General features: G+C 32.1%; 1 protein-coding gene across 1 annotated transcript; it reads right to left on the bottom strand.

Annotated features, from left to right (window-relative positions):
- Positions 1-1,904: 1,904 nt before the first annotated feature.
- Positions 1,905-15,890, bottom strand: LOC134721392 (orexin receptor type 2-like). The gene is made up of 2 exons (XM_063584364.1): positions 15,588-15,890; positions 1,905-7,576 (listed from the first exon to the last, which is right to left on the bottom strand). Exon 2 carries the CDS (start codon positions 7,194-7,196, stop codon positions 6,015-6,017), a length of 1,182 nt encoding a protein of 393 aa, XP_063440434.1. The 5' UTR covers positions 7,197-7,576; positions 15,588-15,890; the 3' UTR covers positions 1,905-6,014.
- Between the last annotated feature and the right edge of the window lie 1,516 nt (positions 15,891-17,406).

Raw genomic sequence — 17,406 nt, 5'->3', positions numbered from 1 at the left:
TCAGCATTTGTAGGAATACTTTAAATAGTGTTCTTTATTTCATTATTTGCTAGAAAGTTTTCTGCAATGTAGTACATTTTATTGTACAAAAACTCCGACTATGTCCATCAATTAAAATACTTCAGAAAAGCGCGGAATATATTTTATGAATAGTTTTTTTTCTTTTATGATCTTATCGCCACAGTAAGTAAGACATTGTCATTGTTTATATCATGTGATCGAGCTACAGTTACAACATTCCAGCATCGTCTGCATACGGAGTATATACCTCCTAGATGATGCGATATTCTAGGCTTGTACAGTATTTCTATCAGAAGATGCTACTCACACGAAAGTTTTTAAACTAAGAGTAAAGTTGAATTCATCCCTTGGATATATGGAATATCTGTTTCACAGATGACCAGATGCCGACGGCTTTGTTCCAATTATCGTTACAATAATTCCGTCCCCTAACCCCGAATGTGACTAACCGAATTATTAAAACCGGATCACGACGGGTGTCAGACGTGGAGCAAAATCTGCTTACTCTTTCGTAGAACTGAGCACACCCCAGTTTTGATGTGGTTCGCGTTGCTCACTCAGTCTTTAAATTATTTTGTGGTTTGTGATCTGCTGTTTGTCTTTTTCTTTTATTGCCATGGTGTCGTCAGTTTATTTTCGACTTATAAGTTTGAATGTCTCGCCTCACTTTTACAGTCAATGTGTTCTGTATTAAATGATCAATATTGCCACATACGATACCATATTTCAACAGGATACAGATTTTTTTTTATGTTATGCAAGGATAAATTATCTGTACCAAAAACTAAATGACGCTTCGAATTACCGTTACCTAACAGAACTATTTAGCTGATATCAATAATGAAATTCCTTATAAAAGAGATTCCAGGAAATGAATATTAAAAATTTAACTCTTTCATTGAAATATAGAATTTCTAATATATGACATAATTACTAAATCTTTCCATATCAATATCAGTTTAATCAAATTTATCATCAATCAATATTCTCGTTACATAACAAGAGTGAATCAAAACCTTAAATAAATAATCAAGAATCATTACAAACAAAGAGCATAATATTAACCAATAATTTTAATGATGAAATTTTAAAATGATCACAATGACATTTTATTACCGCAATAACAGGAAATAAAATGATACCGATATATCTCGCATTTTCACAAGTCTCCGTTTACTCAATGAGGTAACATTGTACGCTCACATATCTTCTAAACAACTTACAAATATGCAACTTAAATCATGCGGTTGAATACAATCGGCGGAAATAAAATTAGTAGACAGATACCAATACATTGTCTCAACTTGAAAATCGTTCTGAATCTGCAAAAGTTTAAATAGATTAAATAATGACTAATTTCTGTGTCATTCTGGTCTCTTGTGGAGAGTTGTCTCATTGGCAATCATACCACATCTTTTTTTTTTTATATCAACGATTTGTCCTCAACAATTAATATTCTCAAAATGCCAAAACTACTTAGTCTGTCCAAAGTTTGGATTGTCAATTTCACGAGGGTCTGGATTGAGTTTACAGAATAGAGAAAAAAGGGTAAAATGTGCAGAACACAGGGCTAAACAAATAAAAATAGAGATTTTTTTAAGTGAAATAGATAAAGAAAAGAGAATAATGGGGTGCTAAAATATATAAAGTAAAGAGAACAACAGCAACATTTTTAACGAATAGAGAAAAGTGGCTTCAAAAATTTAAGAATACTGAATAGAAGGAACCTCCATCTATTCCCTTTTATATTTATATGCTTTAAAGACAATTCCTTACATATGGATCTGGCCAAAGATGTTCAAGACATGATAAATAAATTAGCAGATAAACTAGTAAGTGAATGATTAGATAAACAAAAACATTTTCATATTTTATTTTATTACATTACATCAATTAAGCTACAAGCTAAAGTAAGAAAACAACGAACGGTTACATCCGCACTTACACCAATATGTCGTTAAACAAAATTGGATACAATGCATTTGTCATGCTTGTAAAAAACATATGATCAAATCGCTGAAAGCCGCCCCCCCCTAGATTATTGAAAACCATCATTCTGCATTGACAATGATATCTTGGTGTAAATTAGACAAACTCATTCGTGCTTAAGCCCTCAATCACATTAAGCATAATACATCTTAAAAACTCAGTTTATACAAATAAAATAAACTGCACTTAACACACACCACAGTCCAAGTTAACAAAACATCACTAATGGACCTTTCAGAACATCATTATATCAAACAAAATTCAATACAGCATTACTTCACCGAAGTTTATGAACTGCTCAATATAGCAGAACTTCACTAACGGCACCATTCAATACGACAGTAGATCACTAAAAAACCAAGCCCGTTCAATACAGCAGTAATTTACACATAGCACAGTTCAATACAGCAGTACTTTACGGGAAAAAACTGTTCGCACAAAAAACATTCAACACATTAGTAAATCACTCGCATCCCCATTCAATACAGCAGCACATCACATAAAAGCCATAAAACACCATTCAATACAACAGTTCTTCAAGTAAAGCACACTCAAGACATCAATACTCCTCTGATAGGAACGGTTAATAGGCAGTACATCACATAAAGCACCGCTCAATACAACAGTAATTTACGCAAAGAACTATTCAAAACAGCAAAACACTGAGCACCACTCACATTTCACTCACGGCACCGTTCAATACGGCAGGAGATCACACACACAAAAATACCGTTCAATACAGCAGTTATTTACAACAAAGCACAGTGCTTCACGCAAAGTACCCCTCAATACAGAAGTAATTCACGCAAAGTTCAATTTGATACGGCAGTACACCACACAAAGCATAGTTCAGTCACGTATCGAAACAGTACATAATCACCACACATAGTTTTTATCATTGCAAATAGTGCACAAAGTATTAGTTCATATCCACATATAACACAATGTTAAACAGTTCTTAAAGACTAAGTGTAGTAAATTAAGTTCTACCCTTCATTTCGTCAGTTTTGGTGCTAATGACAAGACACTAACATTATCTACATGTTATAATTAAAAGAGGTTTATACAACAACAGAAACAAAATTCAGTATTTTGACGTCAAAGAATATGAAATGAACAATGTTGTATTCTGTGAATATTTCCTTATTACATAACTTTCATTGCAATCGATCATAATCCATAATTCGACATATTATTCTTTGCTTAACGTCCACAGACAATATTTCATGGGTTGTATGAATTAGGGACAATTTTAATAAAGGAGAAAAATATGATGTTCGAGCAGACAAGAAATTGTTGAGTACTTATAAATCCCGCACAGCCAAATGTACGCCCTCTCTTTAGTATATATGGGATTTACTGCTAAATGGGAGAAATCCAGGTTATTAATTGCAATTCTGTAACCATGTAAACTCTAGATTAACTTATCTTTCACAACATTTTTATACAAAATTTACATGTTATCAATTATAAGAAAAAAGTATTTTAGTTTAGCTCTGGTTTTAAACTAAAAAAACATCTAGTTATTGGATGAAACTAAACCATACTGTTTATTCTTATATGGACTAAGTTTATAAGTTATATGGACTAAGTTTATAAGTTATATGAGGATCTGCAGCCACGCATATCACTGTTTAAAACATTGACTATTTCATCTGGAGATGTATGCTTTGTGCATATTAAAACCCCAAAGAAGAGTGTCCTTGATAGGGTTTAATTTAAACCTGACCGTTGGATCATTGCTGTTTTGCGTCTATATTTAAACGTACTGCAGAGTCAATTTTCATTGATAAAAGTGTAAACATATTTTCTTAATAATATTTTTTTTTTATTATAATTTCTTAATGCATTTATATTATTCATTAATGCGTTTATAAAACACATTCCAAACAATGTGTTACAAGTACTTTCTATTGATCAATCAGGATTTTACTTTTCCTTCGACAAAACTAGACATACGCAATGTTACGAAGTACGCATTTTAATTTACAACAATGTCTGTTTGTGTGAATGCCACATCCACGAAATTATTTGATCTAAAAACGGAATTATATACAATATCGTATTACAATTAAACACTAGTCTTTATCTAGGGTCGTGACAAGAAACAAGGATATCAATAAATATGTAAAGAAATTCAAATAAAACAAGAATGATATATAATAACTGTAGAATTGATAAATTAATAGAGAAATCTTTCTAAAATATTATATACAAAAATATATCAAATTTGATACACTTCAATAACTGATAAACTCGTGATCATACTAAATCCATCAACACCAAATGATATAAAACAGTTGTTTCTTTTATCAAAGAGTCATTAGAACTGATGGAGACCAATAACTGTTTTTAAAGTCATATGAAACCTCAAATTAAAAAAAATGATGCATATGTTTTTTTTTTAATTACAAAATGGATAGTTTTCATCATTAAAGCATTTTAAAATTCCTCGCGAAGAGAGACTTTGCAAAAAATGCAAAGTACTAGATGATGAGAAACATTTCTTAATAAATTGTTCTCACAATTCAAATATTAGATTAACATATTTTAATTGCATTAACAGAGAAAATAATTCATTTGCTAATCTCACTGACAATGACAAAGTTATATATATAATTAACCCATCAACACCAACACAAGTGAATAAACTAGGATCCTTATAAAAAAGTCAATTGAACTGAGGACAGGGGACCCTTTAATATTTACCTGAATTTGTATATATATATTGAGTTACTTAGTTGTCTTTATCTGATTTTGTTGTTGTTATCATGTCACAAACTGTAGAGTTTATATGGCAATAAAACTTTGAATTGAATTGAAAAAAATTAAACTTATGTACATATTCTTTTTTCTGAAGTAAATTCTTTAATTTGTACACATTTAGAAGAAGTTTACTTTTTTTTAATTGCTTTCTTCCAGAAAGCAATTCGCTGACATATTTTCCGTATGCAATGTGACCTTAGCGTGAACCCTCTCGTAAAAATCCGATGATCGCAATACGCATGGATCTGTCACGAAAATCACGTGCTATTATCGTACACTACTCTGCTGTCGATTTAAATGTATACTTTATTATGTTTTGACCTCTTGTACACGTTTGTGTCTGAGGAAATAAAATATTTTGTCTTGTCTTGTCTTGTCACTGAAATAGACTATTATCTGATTTTACATGTTAAACACGTGCTCAGTATCCATGTTTTTGTTGATTGTTTACTATAAGGTGACAATCAGTAAACTTCAGAGTCAAAACACGGCATTTAATGAGCTGCCATATTTGTTAAATCATAATAGACAGAGAGAAAAAAAAATCACGATTATACGATATATTTGCGTAAAAAATGATAAAATCGTGCACAGAAGACTACGTTCATGATATATACATGCATTGGTTCAAGAATTGGAGAAACATTATTGTTCACCAGTCACTCGTTTCATATGACTTTAACACGTATTCTATTATTATCGAGTTTTCATTATGTTTGTTTTGACCATGTTTTTGCCATGACAAAAATTGGTTTTTGTTTGTTTCGCAAATAAAGAATTAATTATTGCAAAACTTGCAAAGATCTTACAATGTCTGTTATTCTATATTTGAAGACAAGTGTTCACTTTTTAGTTCCTTAACAACATACACTATATGTATTAAACCTTACATTTCCATTGTTGCTTAATATACACAAACAACACTGTAATCTTTATATAAGTCTGTCGTTACACGACACTCAGCATTTAAATTGTAAAACAACAATGTTACCCATGCCAGCCAGCAGAAATTCAAACAGCCTCTTCTTGGCCACGTTTTATTTTCGAGCATATCAAAAAGGCAAGTTATTGTCTCTTAAATCACTATCCATTCCAATTAGCTGTGCGATTACGTCTTGTCTGAACTTGGAGCCTGAAAATAACCTAGGCCTATATTTTATCTAGGAATAAGCCGAATTCACATAATTTTAAAATCCTCAAATTATATAACAAGTGTTTCATATTCTCTCCAAGGATTTTCATTTCTTTTCTCTATTTCTGGTTTTGAGAAACGGTTGTTGTGTTGTCCATGCCAATGGGATTGTTTTCTTCTTATGAAAAAAGGCTTTCAAATGTTGACGAAATCTATTGTCAGACAAACCATAAATAAATGGGTTTGCAATATTATTAATGAAAATTGTCCAAAAGAAAGTCCAGAATACTGCACCTTGAATAAATGTCATTCTACATTCTAAATTTGGAACCACGTGCAGTACAATGGCTAATGCATGGTGGATAACGGAACTAAGCACATACACGGTAGTGATTATAAAGAACGTTAAAGTCGTTTTCCTTGTTTGAATAATTTTACTGACGTATGCCCCCGTTCCATCTCCATTTGAAAAATTGGAAGACGTTCTGCTGACATCTGAATTTCTGCTTCCGCTTGTATTAGATGAAACACGCCCATTTCCGGTTGAAGACTTTGCACGTCCCTTGGTGGTCTGTAATTGTGTAAAATATTTTGATTTATGTTGGACACGAATCATTATAATGAAATAAATAACAGCAAGAAGAACTGCAACAATTACTAAAATAGCTGTCAATATTATATACTGCCACCAAGTTATCTTCTGTGCTATGTAATTATCCTCTTTGTAACAACGCGTAACGATTAAATGTGTATTTGGAATTTGATATTCTGCATTTCCGTATATAACAGGAACATGCCATGACATCGCCAACGATGCAATGTTTACAATAACGCAGTAAACTTTTGCCTTCTTTTCAGTCATTTGCAAGCATAATGGCTGACAAATATTTCTGTATCTATCAAATGCAATTAAAATCAAAGTAAACGGCGACGCAAGACCAATGTAAAATCCAACAAAATGCCCAATTTTGCAAAACGCTCCGCTTGGAAAATTTTGAGAAAATAAAATATACGTCACTACAAATGGAAGCGTAAAACAACAGTTTAATGTATCTAAAAATGCCAAACATAAAACGTATACACGGTAAGTTGATTTTTTGTATTTCAGGGTAAAAACTATGATCACCAATATATTGCCAACTAAACCAACGGCTATCATTAGGGCAACAAATACTACAGCGGCTACGTTTCTTTTGTTGACCTGACGACTAAAATCAGCAACTGAATAGCTTCGATTCGAATTCTCTTTTTCCAACCAGTCAGTACAATTCAGACTAGAAAACTCCATCTGACTTATAGTACTTTTTATCAATTATGACTATTCCTTAACCACGTTTTGCACAGATATCAACATGTAAATAATGCTATGCATAACCATTGTGTATACATATTATTTGCTCTGTCTAGTCGTTTACAGAATAACTAACTTGTGTCAGAGTTTCCTTTAGATCGAGAAATTTACTTTACTCATCTAGCTTCATTATCTGTAAGATGTCATTTTCTCTCAATGACAAAGTTTATTTTACATTAGTTTATTTCCTCTGTGGCACTTTTTGATTAGTCATGGCGTTTATTTTTCATTGTTTTGCTTCCTTCTTTGTGTATAATTTGTTGTTTCTATGTCCATCTTCATGTCATTTTTCACTTTCCGACCAGGAAAAAAAATATCTGGAAAATAAAAAAATGGATTATAAGTATACTCAACGTCAGATATTTTTCAATACAGTGAGTTCAAACATAAAATTGAAATATAAAAGCAAGGAGATTTGCTGTGATAAAACTATCCACCCTACACTAAACAACGATATTGTAAACAAACATAGGTCATCGTAGGACCCTCTTCAACAATGAACAAAACTCGTAAAGTATAGTACCTTATTCTATTAAAGGCATAAACAAACATGAAAAAGTTGGAAAGAAAGAACCAACGAACGATATTCTTAAAACAATAAATGAAAAACAAATATGCTTACAAAAACCAACGATAATAACGGGTTAATACTTGTGACGGCCACATCGGGAGAAATCATGTTTGTGAACTTTCTTTGGGCTATGCTATATGTCATGAATCTACATATTCTTTTTATACAAAAAAAAAAATAATAACAATAAAACATTATTATACAGCAATCAAACACGCAATACATTTATATACCATTACAGGTGATTAATACTAACAAAATCTCAACCCTCGAAACTGAATGGGTGGTACAACATCAGAACAAACAGATAAAAACAATTGAAAAAAAGATTGGATGGATACGAAGAACAAAAGCAAAAAAAAAAAAAAAAGAAAAAAAAAAATCCACACAAAAACACATAACTATATAGTTATCATTATCTCCAATCTACGTTTGGGATCAAAGAAACCTCTTTAATCTCAACATGTGACCAAGAAAGAAAATTAGAATACAAAAACAATAGGACTGGTGTGGTAATATTGCCAATGAGATGTAAATATTCACCAGATTCTAAAATGGCGTGGAAGTCAGCAGAACAATTCATGCGAGAAAACCAACGGCCTGATCCCAGAAACAATAAACGGAAAAGCATTATGATAAACAGTAGTCAACGACAATAACTGAATCACAAGAACCAATCCGAAAAACGAGTAAAACAAAACAGAAATCGTTATATCGTCAAAAAAACTTAGACAACAGATGTCTGAAAATACGTATCAATGTTGAAAAGTTACGTAATCAGAACTCTTTCCATATGGAAAAAAAATCTTACAATCATTATTATTTGTATCTGTATAATCGATCTGTCCCGAGTCAGGAGTCGGTTTTACCAAAAAAAAATAAGATTGGTCTTAAGTCCTGAACAAATCAGTATACTTACGATCAATCTTAGTCGTAAGTTTTTTTGTTAAATCGACTCCTGGACGTTGTCGTTGATAGCTGTCTATCATATTTGTTTTTCTTTTATTGTTTTGTCATATATATATATATATATACAACTCGTCTAAACATCAACCCAACAATGTTAGATCTGTAAATTTGCTTTCGCAAATTTTTGGTTCTTTCCTCGCCGGGATTCGAACCCATGCTACTGTGATATCGTGACACCAAATCGCCTGCACTGCAGCCGTCCCGCTTATATATCATGTACTGTAGTACGCCGCTAGATTAAAACTGACGAGGAAAGGTTACACACGGCCAGCGAAAGCTCTATTATTGTAGAGCCCAGGTGGTCGTGTGGTCTAGCGGGACGGCTGCAGTGCAGGCGATTTGGTGTCACGATATCACAGTAGCATGGGTTCGAATCCCGGCGAGGGTAAAACCAAAAATTTGCGAAAGCAAATTTACACATCTAACATTGTTGGGTTGATGTTTAGACGAGTTGTATATACATTATGTACACAGCCATGTATCATCATCATTGATGGCGATCCGATGGATACATCTGTTGTAGAGTTGTCACTGACTCAGACGTACTTATAAATATAATTATTTTCTGTGACTGTATATTACATTAATTTGTAGGATCCTTTACTATAGATAATTTAGCTGATCTGTAACAATAACATCTTCATGCCTTATATATCATGTACTGTAGTACGCCGCTAGATTAAAACTGACGAGGAAAGGTAACACACGGCCAGCGAAAGCTCTATTATTGTAGAGCCCAGGTGGTCGTGTGGTCTAGCGAGACGGCTGCAGTGCAGGCGATTTGGTGTCACGATATCACAGTAGCATGGGTTCGAATCCCGGCGAGGGAAGAACCAAAAATTTGCGAAAGCAAATTTACAGATCTAACATTGTTGGGTTGATGTTTAGACGAGTTGTATATACATTATGTACACAGCCATGTATCATCATCATTGATGGCGATCCGATGGATACATCTGTTGTAGAGTTGTCACTGACTCAGACGTACTTATATATATATATATACACAGCCATGTATCACCATCATTGATGGCGATCCGATGGATACATCTGTTGTAGGGTTGTCACTGACTCAGACGTACTTATAAATATAATTATTTTCTGTGACTGTATCTTACATTAATTTGTAGGATCCTTTACTATAGATAATTTAGCTGATCTGTAACAATAACATCTTCATGCCTTATATATCATGTACTGTAGTACGCCGCTAGATTAAAACTGACGTGGAAAGGTAACACATGCCCACCGAAGCTCTTTTTTTGAGAGCCCAGGTGGTTATATATATATATATATACAACTCGTCTAAACATCAACCCAACAATGTTAGATCTGTAAATTTGCTTTCGCAAATTTTTGGTTCTTCCCTCGCCGGGATTCGAACCCATGCTACTGTAATATCGTGACACCAAATCGCCTGCACTGCAGCCGTCCCGCTAGACCACACGACCACCTGGGCTCTCAAAAAAAAGAGCTTTCGGTGGCCATATGTTACCTTTCCACGTCAGTTTTAATCTAGCGGCGTACTACAGTACATGATATATAAGGCATGAAGATGTTATTGTTACAGATCAGCTAAATTATCTATAGTAAAGGACATTGACCTGCGAATCCAGCTAGTTCATTTTTACTGTCATATGCGGGTATGTCTATTGTAGAATAAAGGATCATGGGAAAACTGTATTTGTTTACGTTTTGAAAATACCAAATTAATTGATTTGAAGGAAAGTTTTTACATATTTTCATTGTGATATGTCTTTATTATGAACAAAAATAGCATTAAAGTTCAAATAAGTGTTATAAAAGCAGCATAATATAGCATATCGATTATTGAAAGCGATCCATTTTAACTATAGATGCGATGAATTATCACTGTTAGTGCAGTCATTTCTGATGTGGAATTTTCGAAGATGCGAGGAATTTTTATTGTAGAATTATGTGATAAATGCACTTGAAACAAATGAAAAAACTTAGTTGATGACTAGAATTTATGATAAATGTATTTTCAAATTGAAATACTCCTCATTCATTCTTTATCAAATATATAGCTTTTCAAACTAGTAACAAAAACGCTTCTCAAAATGTCATATTGTATTCTTCAAATTAAGTTTTTCCTTGATTTAAAAAAAATTTAAAAGATATTTCTGTATTTTTTGAAGTCAAAGATTGATATGGCGGAGTTTAAGTGCAGTCTGTGTAAAATAGAGACGAGTACATTTGAAGACGTTATCTTCAACGCAATAAATACACTTGCGAACAGATAAATATATCTTGAAAGTTGAAACAATGGTAACAGAAAAGCTTATAAAAGATTAACTTTCCCAGTTGTACCCTCAACTGCTTCAATTTCCATATTCTGAAAAAGACAGTTTTGGTAGAATAAATGTTCTTGACTCGATTGTTGATTGCATGCTTTTTACTGTATAAGGTGAAACGGTATGTGACATAAATTATCCACAGTCATTAAAACATGAAATGTAAGGTGTGTGGGCGATCTTTTTTGTTTGCATTGGTTCGTGAAGTAGAGCACCCTTGATACAAAAAAAAATATCCGTAATGGACAGCTCGATACCAGAGAAGGATTTATGGGGACAGGGGGTTGCCCCCTTTTTGGGAAAACATTTGGTTACTATTATATGGAATCACTGGAGTGGGCCCCCTCTTAGGCAGTCATTGGACCCCTACTTATCAAAATTTCTAGATCCGCGAGACTTAATGGATACTACCACAGAGGTCAAACAATGCACATTTGAGTAATTGTACACGACATGCATGCTACAATTCATGTTTGATTATCTTAGACCATTTTGACCACTTTGTCGGGCTATTTCGGTAACTTGGTAAAAAATCCCCAAACTGGATACAAGGTTAGATTCAGCATGTCAAAGAACCCCAAATATCCATAAGGTCTTTTGTCTATACATTTGGAGACCACAAACTTGAAAAAGGGACCAAAAATATAAAAATGCATGCATGGGATACATTTGTTATTGAAGGCATGACTGTAACAATAGGATGAAGATAAAAAAAATATCTTATTCTGGGATCTCATTGGGGGGGTCTGATCCCTGATCCCACTTACTGCTTTGTCAGATTCCCGTATCCCGCTTATACTATGCAGTTCTCAGTTTTTGAAATTTTCCGTACCCCGCTATACTTTATTTCTCGTTTTCACGACACAATCATTTGACTTTCACGTGTCACCGCGTCACGATTATACCCCGACGCGACCCACTATTCTACTCTTTTCTGATTCATATTAATCCCATTATAAATATATTAAAAAAAGTGTGTTTTATATCCCTTTTTATCCCGTCTCGTTTCGGTTTGGGCCACAGATATATAAGATGTCTTATGTGACAACGAGACAGCTCTCCATCCGAGTCACAATTTATAAAAGTATACCTTTATACGTCAAAATACGGTCTTAAACATGGAGTCTTGGCTCACACAGAACGGCAAGTTATAATGGTGTAAACTTTTAAACTGGAAAACCAACGATTCAATCTATATCAAGATGTACGTAATTAGTGGTGAAGTGTCATGGAAATGGATTAAAAAAAAAACAAGGAAGGATATGGAAATGGATAAAAAAAACAAGGATAAAGATCCCTATACGATTTATAAGAAATTAAATGGAATACATTTGAGATAAATGTTATTTCTATTGTTTTAAAACCAAACTTTCCTCCGTAAGATAAATTTTATCAAATCCGTCTCTTACTTTATCTATTTTTTTTAGCAAGTCGGCTAAATTAAGGCTTTACAGCTAATTTCCTAATGCATGTAAAGCAAAACTTTGGTTGACTTGCTTGCTTAGTTTGTATAATTGTTTATTCAAACTTTGTAAATAAGATTGAAATCTTTAAACCATATGTATCGGCACAGTTTAACCTGTTTTTATATAATTATTATATTTGAATTTAATTGGTTGGTATCATAATGATTGTAAAAAAAAAAAGCAAGCACGCTAACTAAAGTCTTGCTTTACATGCTTAAAAAATACGCTGTAATAGATAAAATAATAAATATATAATACAGTGAAAATGCACCGCATTTACAATAATAATGAATCGCTCTACAGTGAAAATGAAAGAATAGTATCATTTTTCGACAGTAAACATGACTCGCATAAAGAAAGCATCAAAGTGGAATTCAGTTCAATATAAAGAATCTGAATGACAAATTCTATTCTACGTTATACAACTTTAATAATTGTGTTGAAATGAATATTTTTTTCTGCAACAACATCTTACCTGTTAGTTATAAAACACCTGCACGATCTCTTCGTGAAATGTACTAAATATTCACCTATTTTGGTATATATTTCACAGCTATTTGGATTTAGGCGCAAAAAAACCCGTTCGCATCTCTTACTTTGTTTTATTAGTATTATGTGTTTCTTAACATATACTTTTCAACTAATTTTCTTCATTTTCTTCAAAATTAAAACAAAAAAATCGTCTGTTTATTTATCATTCTACATCAAAAATTTCTGGCATATACAGTAAAAATGATATTTTAGGATCCGCACTTTACATACACTGATATTTTGGATTGTAAAATTACATAATATCTACAACAGCAGAAAAAGTCATTTAAAATGAGAATAATGATATGTGATAGAATTGTCAATGAGACAACTATCACTAAAGAGAGAAGCACAAATATATAAACAATTGTTTATAAATTCGTTTGATGTGTTTGATGACAATGAAAGTTGTTGTCCATTCGGTTTATGTGTTTTATCATTTGATTTTGCCATTTGATGGGACTTTCCGTTTTGAATTTTCCTCGGAGTGCAGTATTTTTGTGATTTTACTTTTTGAAAGTCAATAATGAGCAAACCCAATACCGTATAGGGAGCTGTGAAGATCCTTGGATGTCAACATGTGAACATTTTCTTGTAGGAATCTACGCCCTGATTTATACCACAACAATACAAGAAAAACTATTATCGCAAAAAACAACGTAAAACATGTTATTTGTTTGGTACAGACTTAAGCTTGCTTTCAGTTACTTGTATAATTTAATATTGGTGTTTGGTGTCTTATGCGAAAAGTAAAATCAGAAAAATACTAAACTCTGAGGAAAATTCAAAAATGGAAAGTCCCTAATCAAATGGCAAAATCCATTGATAAAACACATCAAACGAATAGACAACAAATGTCATATACAGGGATTTTCAATTGTAGAAAATGGTGGATTGAACCTGGTTTTATAGCGCTAGACCTCTCACTTGTATGACAATCGCATCAAATTCCATTATATTTTATTTACAACAATGCGGGAACAAAACAGACATAATAGGTCAAAATGCCAAAATGATAGGGGTACAGCATTCATCACTGTGTCAAAATCTTTATACAAAAAATATTTAACACAAAAGCAGAAAAGCATCTATCAAATTTAAAAAATCACATTGCTTTTAGGGTTTGACGTCAGAAAATGTAAACGTCACGAAGGGAGAAATATAAATTCAAATTAAATAGATTTAAGTTACGTGTGTAAACCTATTTAGTTACTCGTTCTTCTATGTACTCACTTAATTCTAATGATTGACATGGAGGAAATACTAATTAGCCCTCAACACGCCAGATACGTTTACAGTTACTGCTTTTGTATCCATAATTGTGTTATAAGAATTTCCATAATAGTGTTTTAGTGCTTAAAGAATTACTCTTTTCATTGCAAATACGTGATAATGTCTGTAAAATGTACTCACATCTTGTGACCCAGTTTGTTGTGGGGTAGGCAGCTGTATACGACGGAAACAATTTGTTGACCTTTTAAATGTCTTGTTCTGGTTTTATTTTGTTTTCATTTCATTGACCCATACAGTTGACCACCTTAAAATAATTTTATGTAGAGTAAAGGTGCTGTAAATTTTTAGTTTAAAATCTTCAGTTGATAGTACAGAAACATTTCGATAATGACAGACACATTTACCTGGATCGTTTCCGGGAAATGTCTGTACAAAGTCAGACATATAAAAGTAGTTTTTCTTTCGTTTGATGTGTTTTAGATTTAGATTTTGCCATTTGATAAATGACTTTCCGATATGAATTTTGCTCGGAGTTGGGTATTGTTGTTATTTTACTATTTTTTCCATCATAGAATGATACGTGTTATACACGTTTAAAATATAGGAACATATTTGATAATATTACTCACATCTACCTTTTCAGCTTACCACAATTATCAGATATATCCAACAAGGAAATCAGAAATTGGAATGTGAAATAAATGATCCGGATTCAAAAGCAGCACAAACCTCTACACAAATAAACAATGACAAACACATATACTGTGAGATAAAGAACAACATGCAGGAAAAGTGTTGTTCTTTTGCTTCAGTTTTCTTAAGATCTTATAGCAATTTTATGTCATAAATTTATATACCATTACTTTTGTTTCCTTAAAGAAAAGATACCACAAAGTGACATCCAAACTTATAAATCTAACTGACAATCTAAAATAAACTGACAACGCAAAAGGACCAAAAGACAAAACAACGGTAAACATAACCTAATACAGAAAATTAAAAAGACTGATTTCCTTAGTATACCTATTGTACCATGGAAATGTTAAAAAATGAATATGTCACAATGACTAGACAGGACACTGATGTGACTTCGACGTCAATTAGTGTTTGTAAATAATGAATTTAAGTATTAAAAAATTGGTAAAATTTCCACTGTGATTGATATTTAGTTCAAATCTCGAACTGATTAAGCAAAACATAAAACTATCAAAGATATAGAAATGAGATAAGAATATTCACTTACCTCAACCGACTTTTCCTTTATCAATCAAAGGTTACTTTATAATGATATACAATGAAGTACTTTATCGATCTTTTAAATGGGTAAATCCACGAAATATGAATCAATCCGGAAAGATTTTGATGGATACATCCTGTGTTTTATATGATCATCGACTGAGTAACAAGTATCCCATCGGTGTTAATTTATTTGTTCGATTTTTATCTAATTTAACAAACATTTTTTTTACATCCCTGCATTTGAATGAATTTATGTAGGCAATGATTACATATAGTAAGCGATCCAATTATGTTATTAATAACTGTTTTTACGCCTTATTGTGGTCCTTTAGTCATTTAATGCCATTTAAAAATTAAATATGATACGAAACAAATATAGCGAACATTAAATTTTGATTTCATCACTGTAGTACAAATATTTTTGTTTTTACTTCATTAAACAGGCATAACAGAGACTAATTTCGTCTCAGATTTAAAATCATTTAAATCAAAACCATTAACTGGTCAGTGCGAGAACATGCCTATAATTATACTTGAAAATTATTACCTTAAATCAGATTGAATGTAGATGTATGGTATCTTCATGTAAAGGTTTATTGAATATTTGTCTGCAGGCAAAAGTAATTAAACCTGCGATGACTTCACAAAGAAAATAAAACAACAAAATACATTCTTATAGTTTTGTGATAATGTAAATCAATTTACTTTTTTTTAGCTTGTGCGGATCTTTATTATGACTAGACTAGATTAGTGTTTACTGTTAAAATGTTGCATTCTTTAAACAATATAATTCTATCAGTATAATTTGCCATAGAATAAATATTTATAAAAGAAAAGACTGAACTTGTATATATGTTTTTTTTTTTATTTAAAATTTGAAAACGGATTATGTGGTGTTTTGTCTGATGCTTGGTCCGTTTCGGTGTTATGTCGTTGTTCTCCTCTTATATTTAATGCGTTTCATCGGTTTTAGTTTGTTACCCCGATTTTGTTTTTTGTCCATGAATTTATGAGTTTTTAACAGCGGTATATACTGTTGCCTTTATTATGGTCTTATGTTTAATGTTTTGTCATCAATATGGTATATTACACCGGACAACTGACATTGAACACGCTCACGTGATAAAAAAGCTGCATATTTACTCCCATCACTCAGACAATAATTATTACTCACAGTAGTCCAATTTAAACTGATCGCATTGCAAACCGACGCCGATGACATCACGTAACACTCGTCTAGTCGAAAAAAGATCAGTAGGAAAACAATCAAATAATCAAACTCCACTGGGGGTATTGGATTTCAACGATTAACGAACTTACATTGGTTCTGAAATGTCTTCGATGTAAGAATACAACGTAATAAAATGCCTGTAAACTTGTTTAAATATCATTTCAGTATAACATTATTTTGGATAACCTAATTTAACAAGGCTTCATCAACTTCCCTATTCAGTTCGTGGAATTGTTACATATGAGAAAGCACGACTTTCGATTAATAAAAGGCGATTTAAAAAATAGATACATATTTTTAAACTATGCACTTAATCTACTTACATGACTTACGTGTAAAATGTTGAAGTGTACTTCAATTTACAAACTAACAAAATAACGTACTGTATGATTTACTAGTACATTTAATACATATAAAACAGTAAATAAATTATGGTATGAGTACAATAAAGAATTGATAAAAAATCGATTATAATAGTTTCTCTGTATGTCGATATGGTTCAACAAATTAGAAACCTAAACACGAACATATATGTCATACATCTCAAATGGACATTTTTTTTAATCTGATATTAAGATATTCACTTGTATTG

This window comes from Mytilus trossulus, chromosome 6 (assembly GCF_036588685.1).
Source record: "Mytilus trossulus isolate FHL-02 chromosome 6, PNRI_Mtr1.1.1.hap1, whole genome shotgun sequence".
Classification (NCBI taxonomy): Eukaryota; Metazoa; Mollusca; class Bivalvia; order Mytilida; family Mytilidae; genus Mytilus; species Mytilus trossulus.
This window is presented reverse-complemented; position numbering and strand designations above follow the sequence as displayed.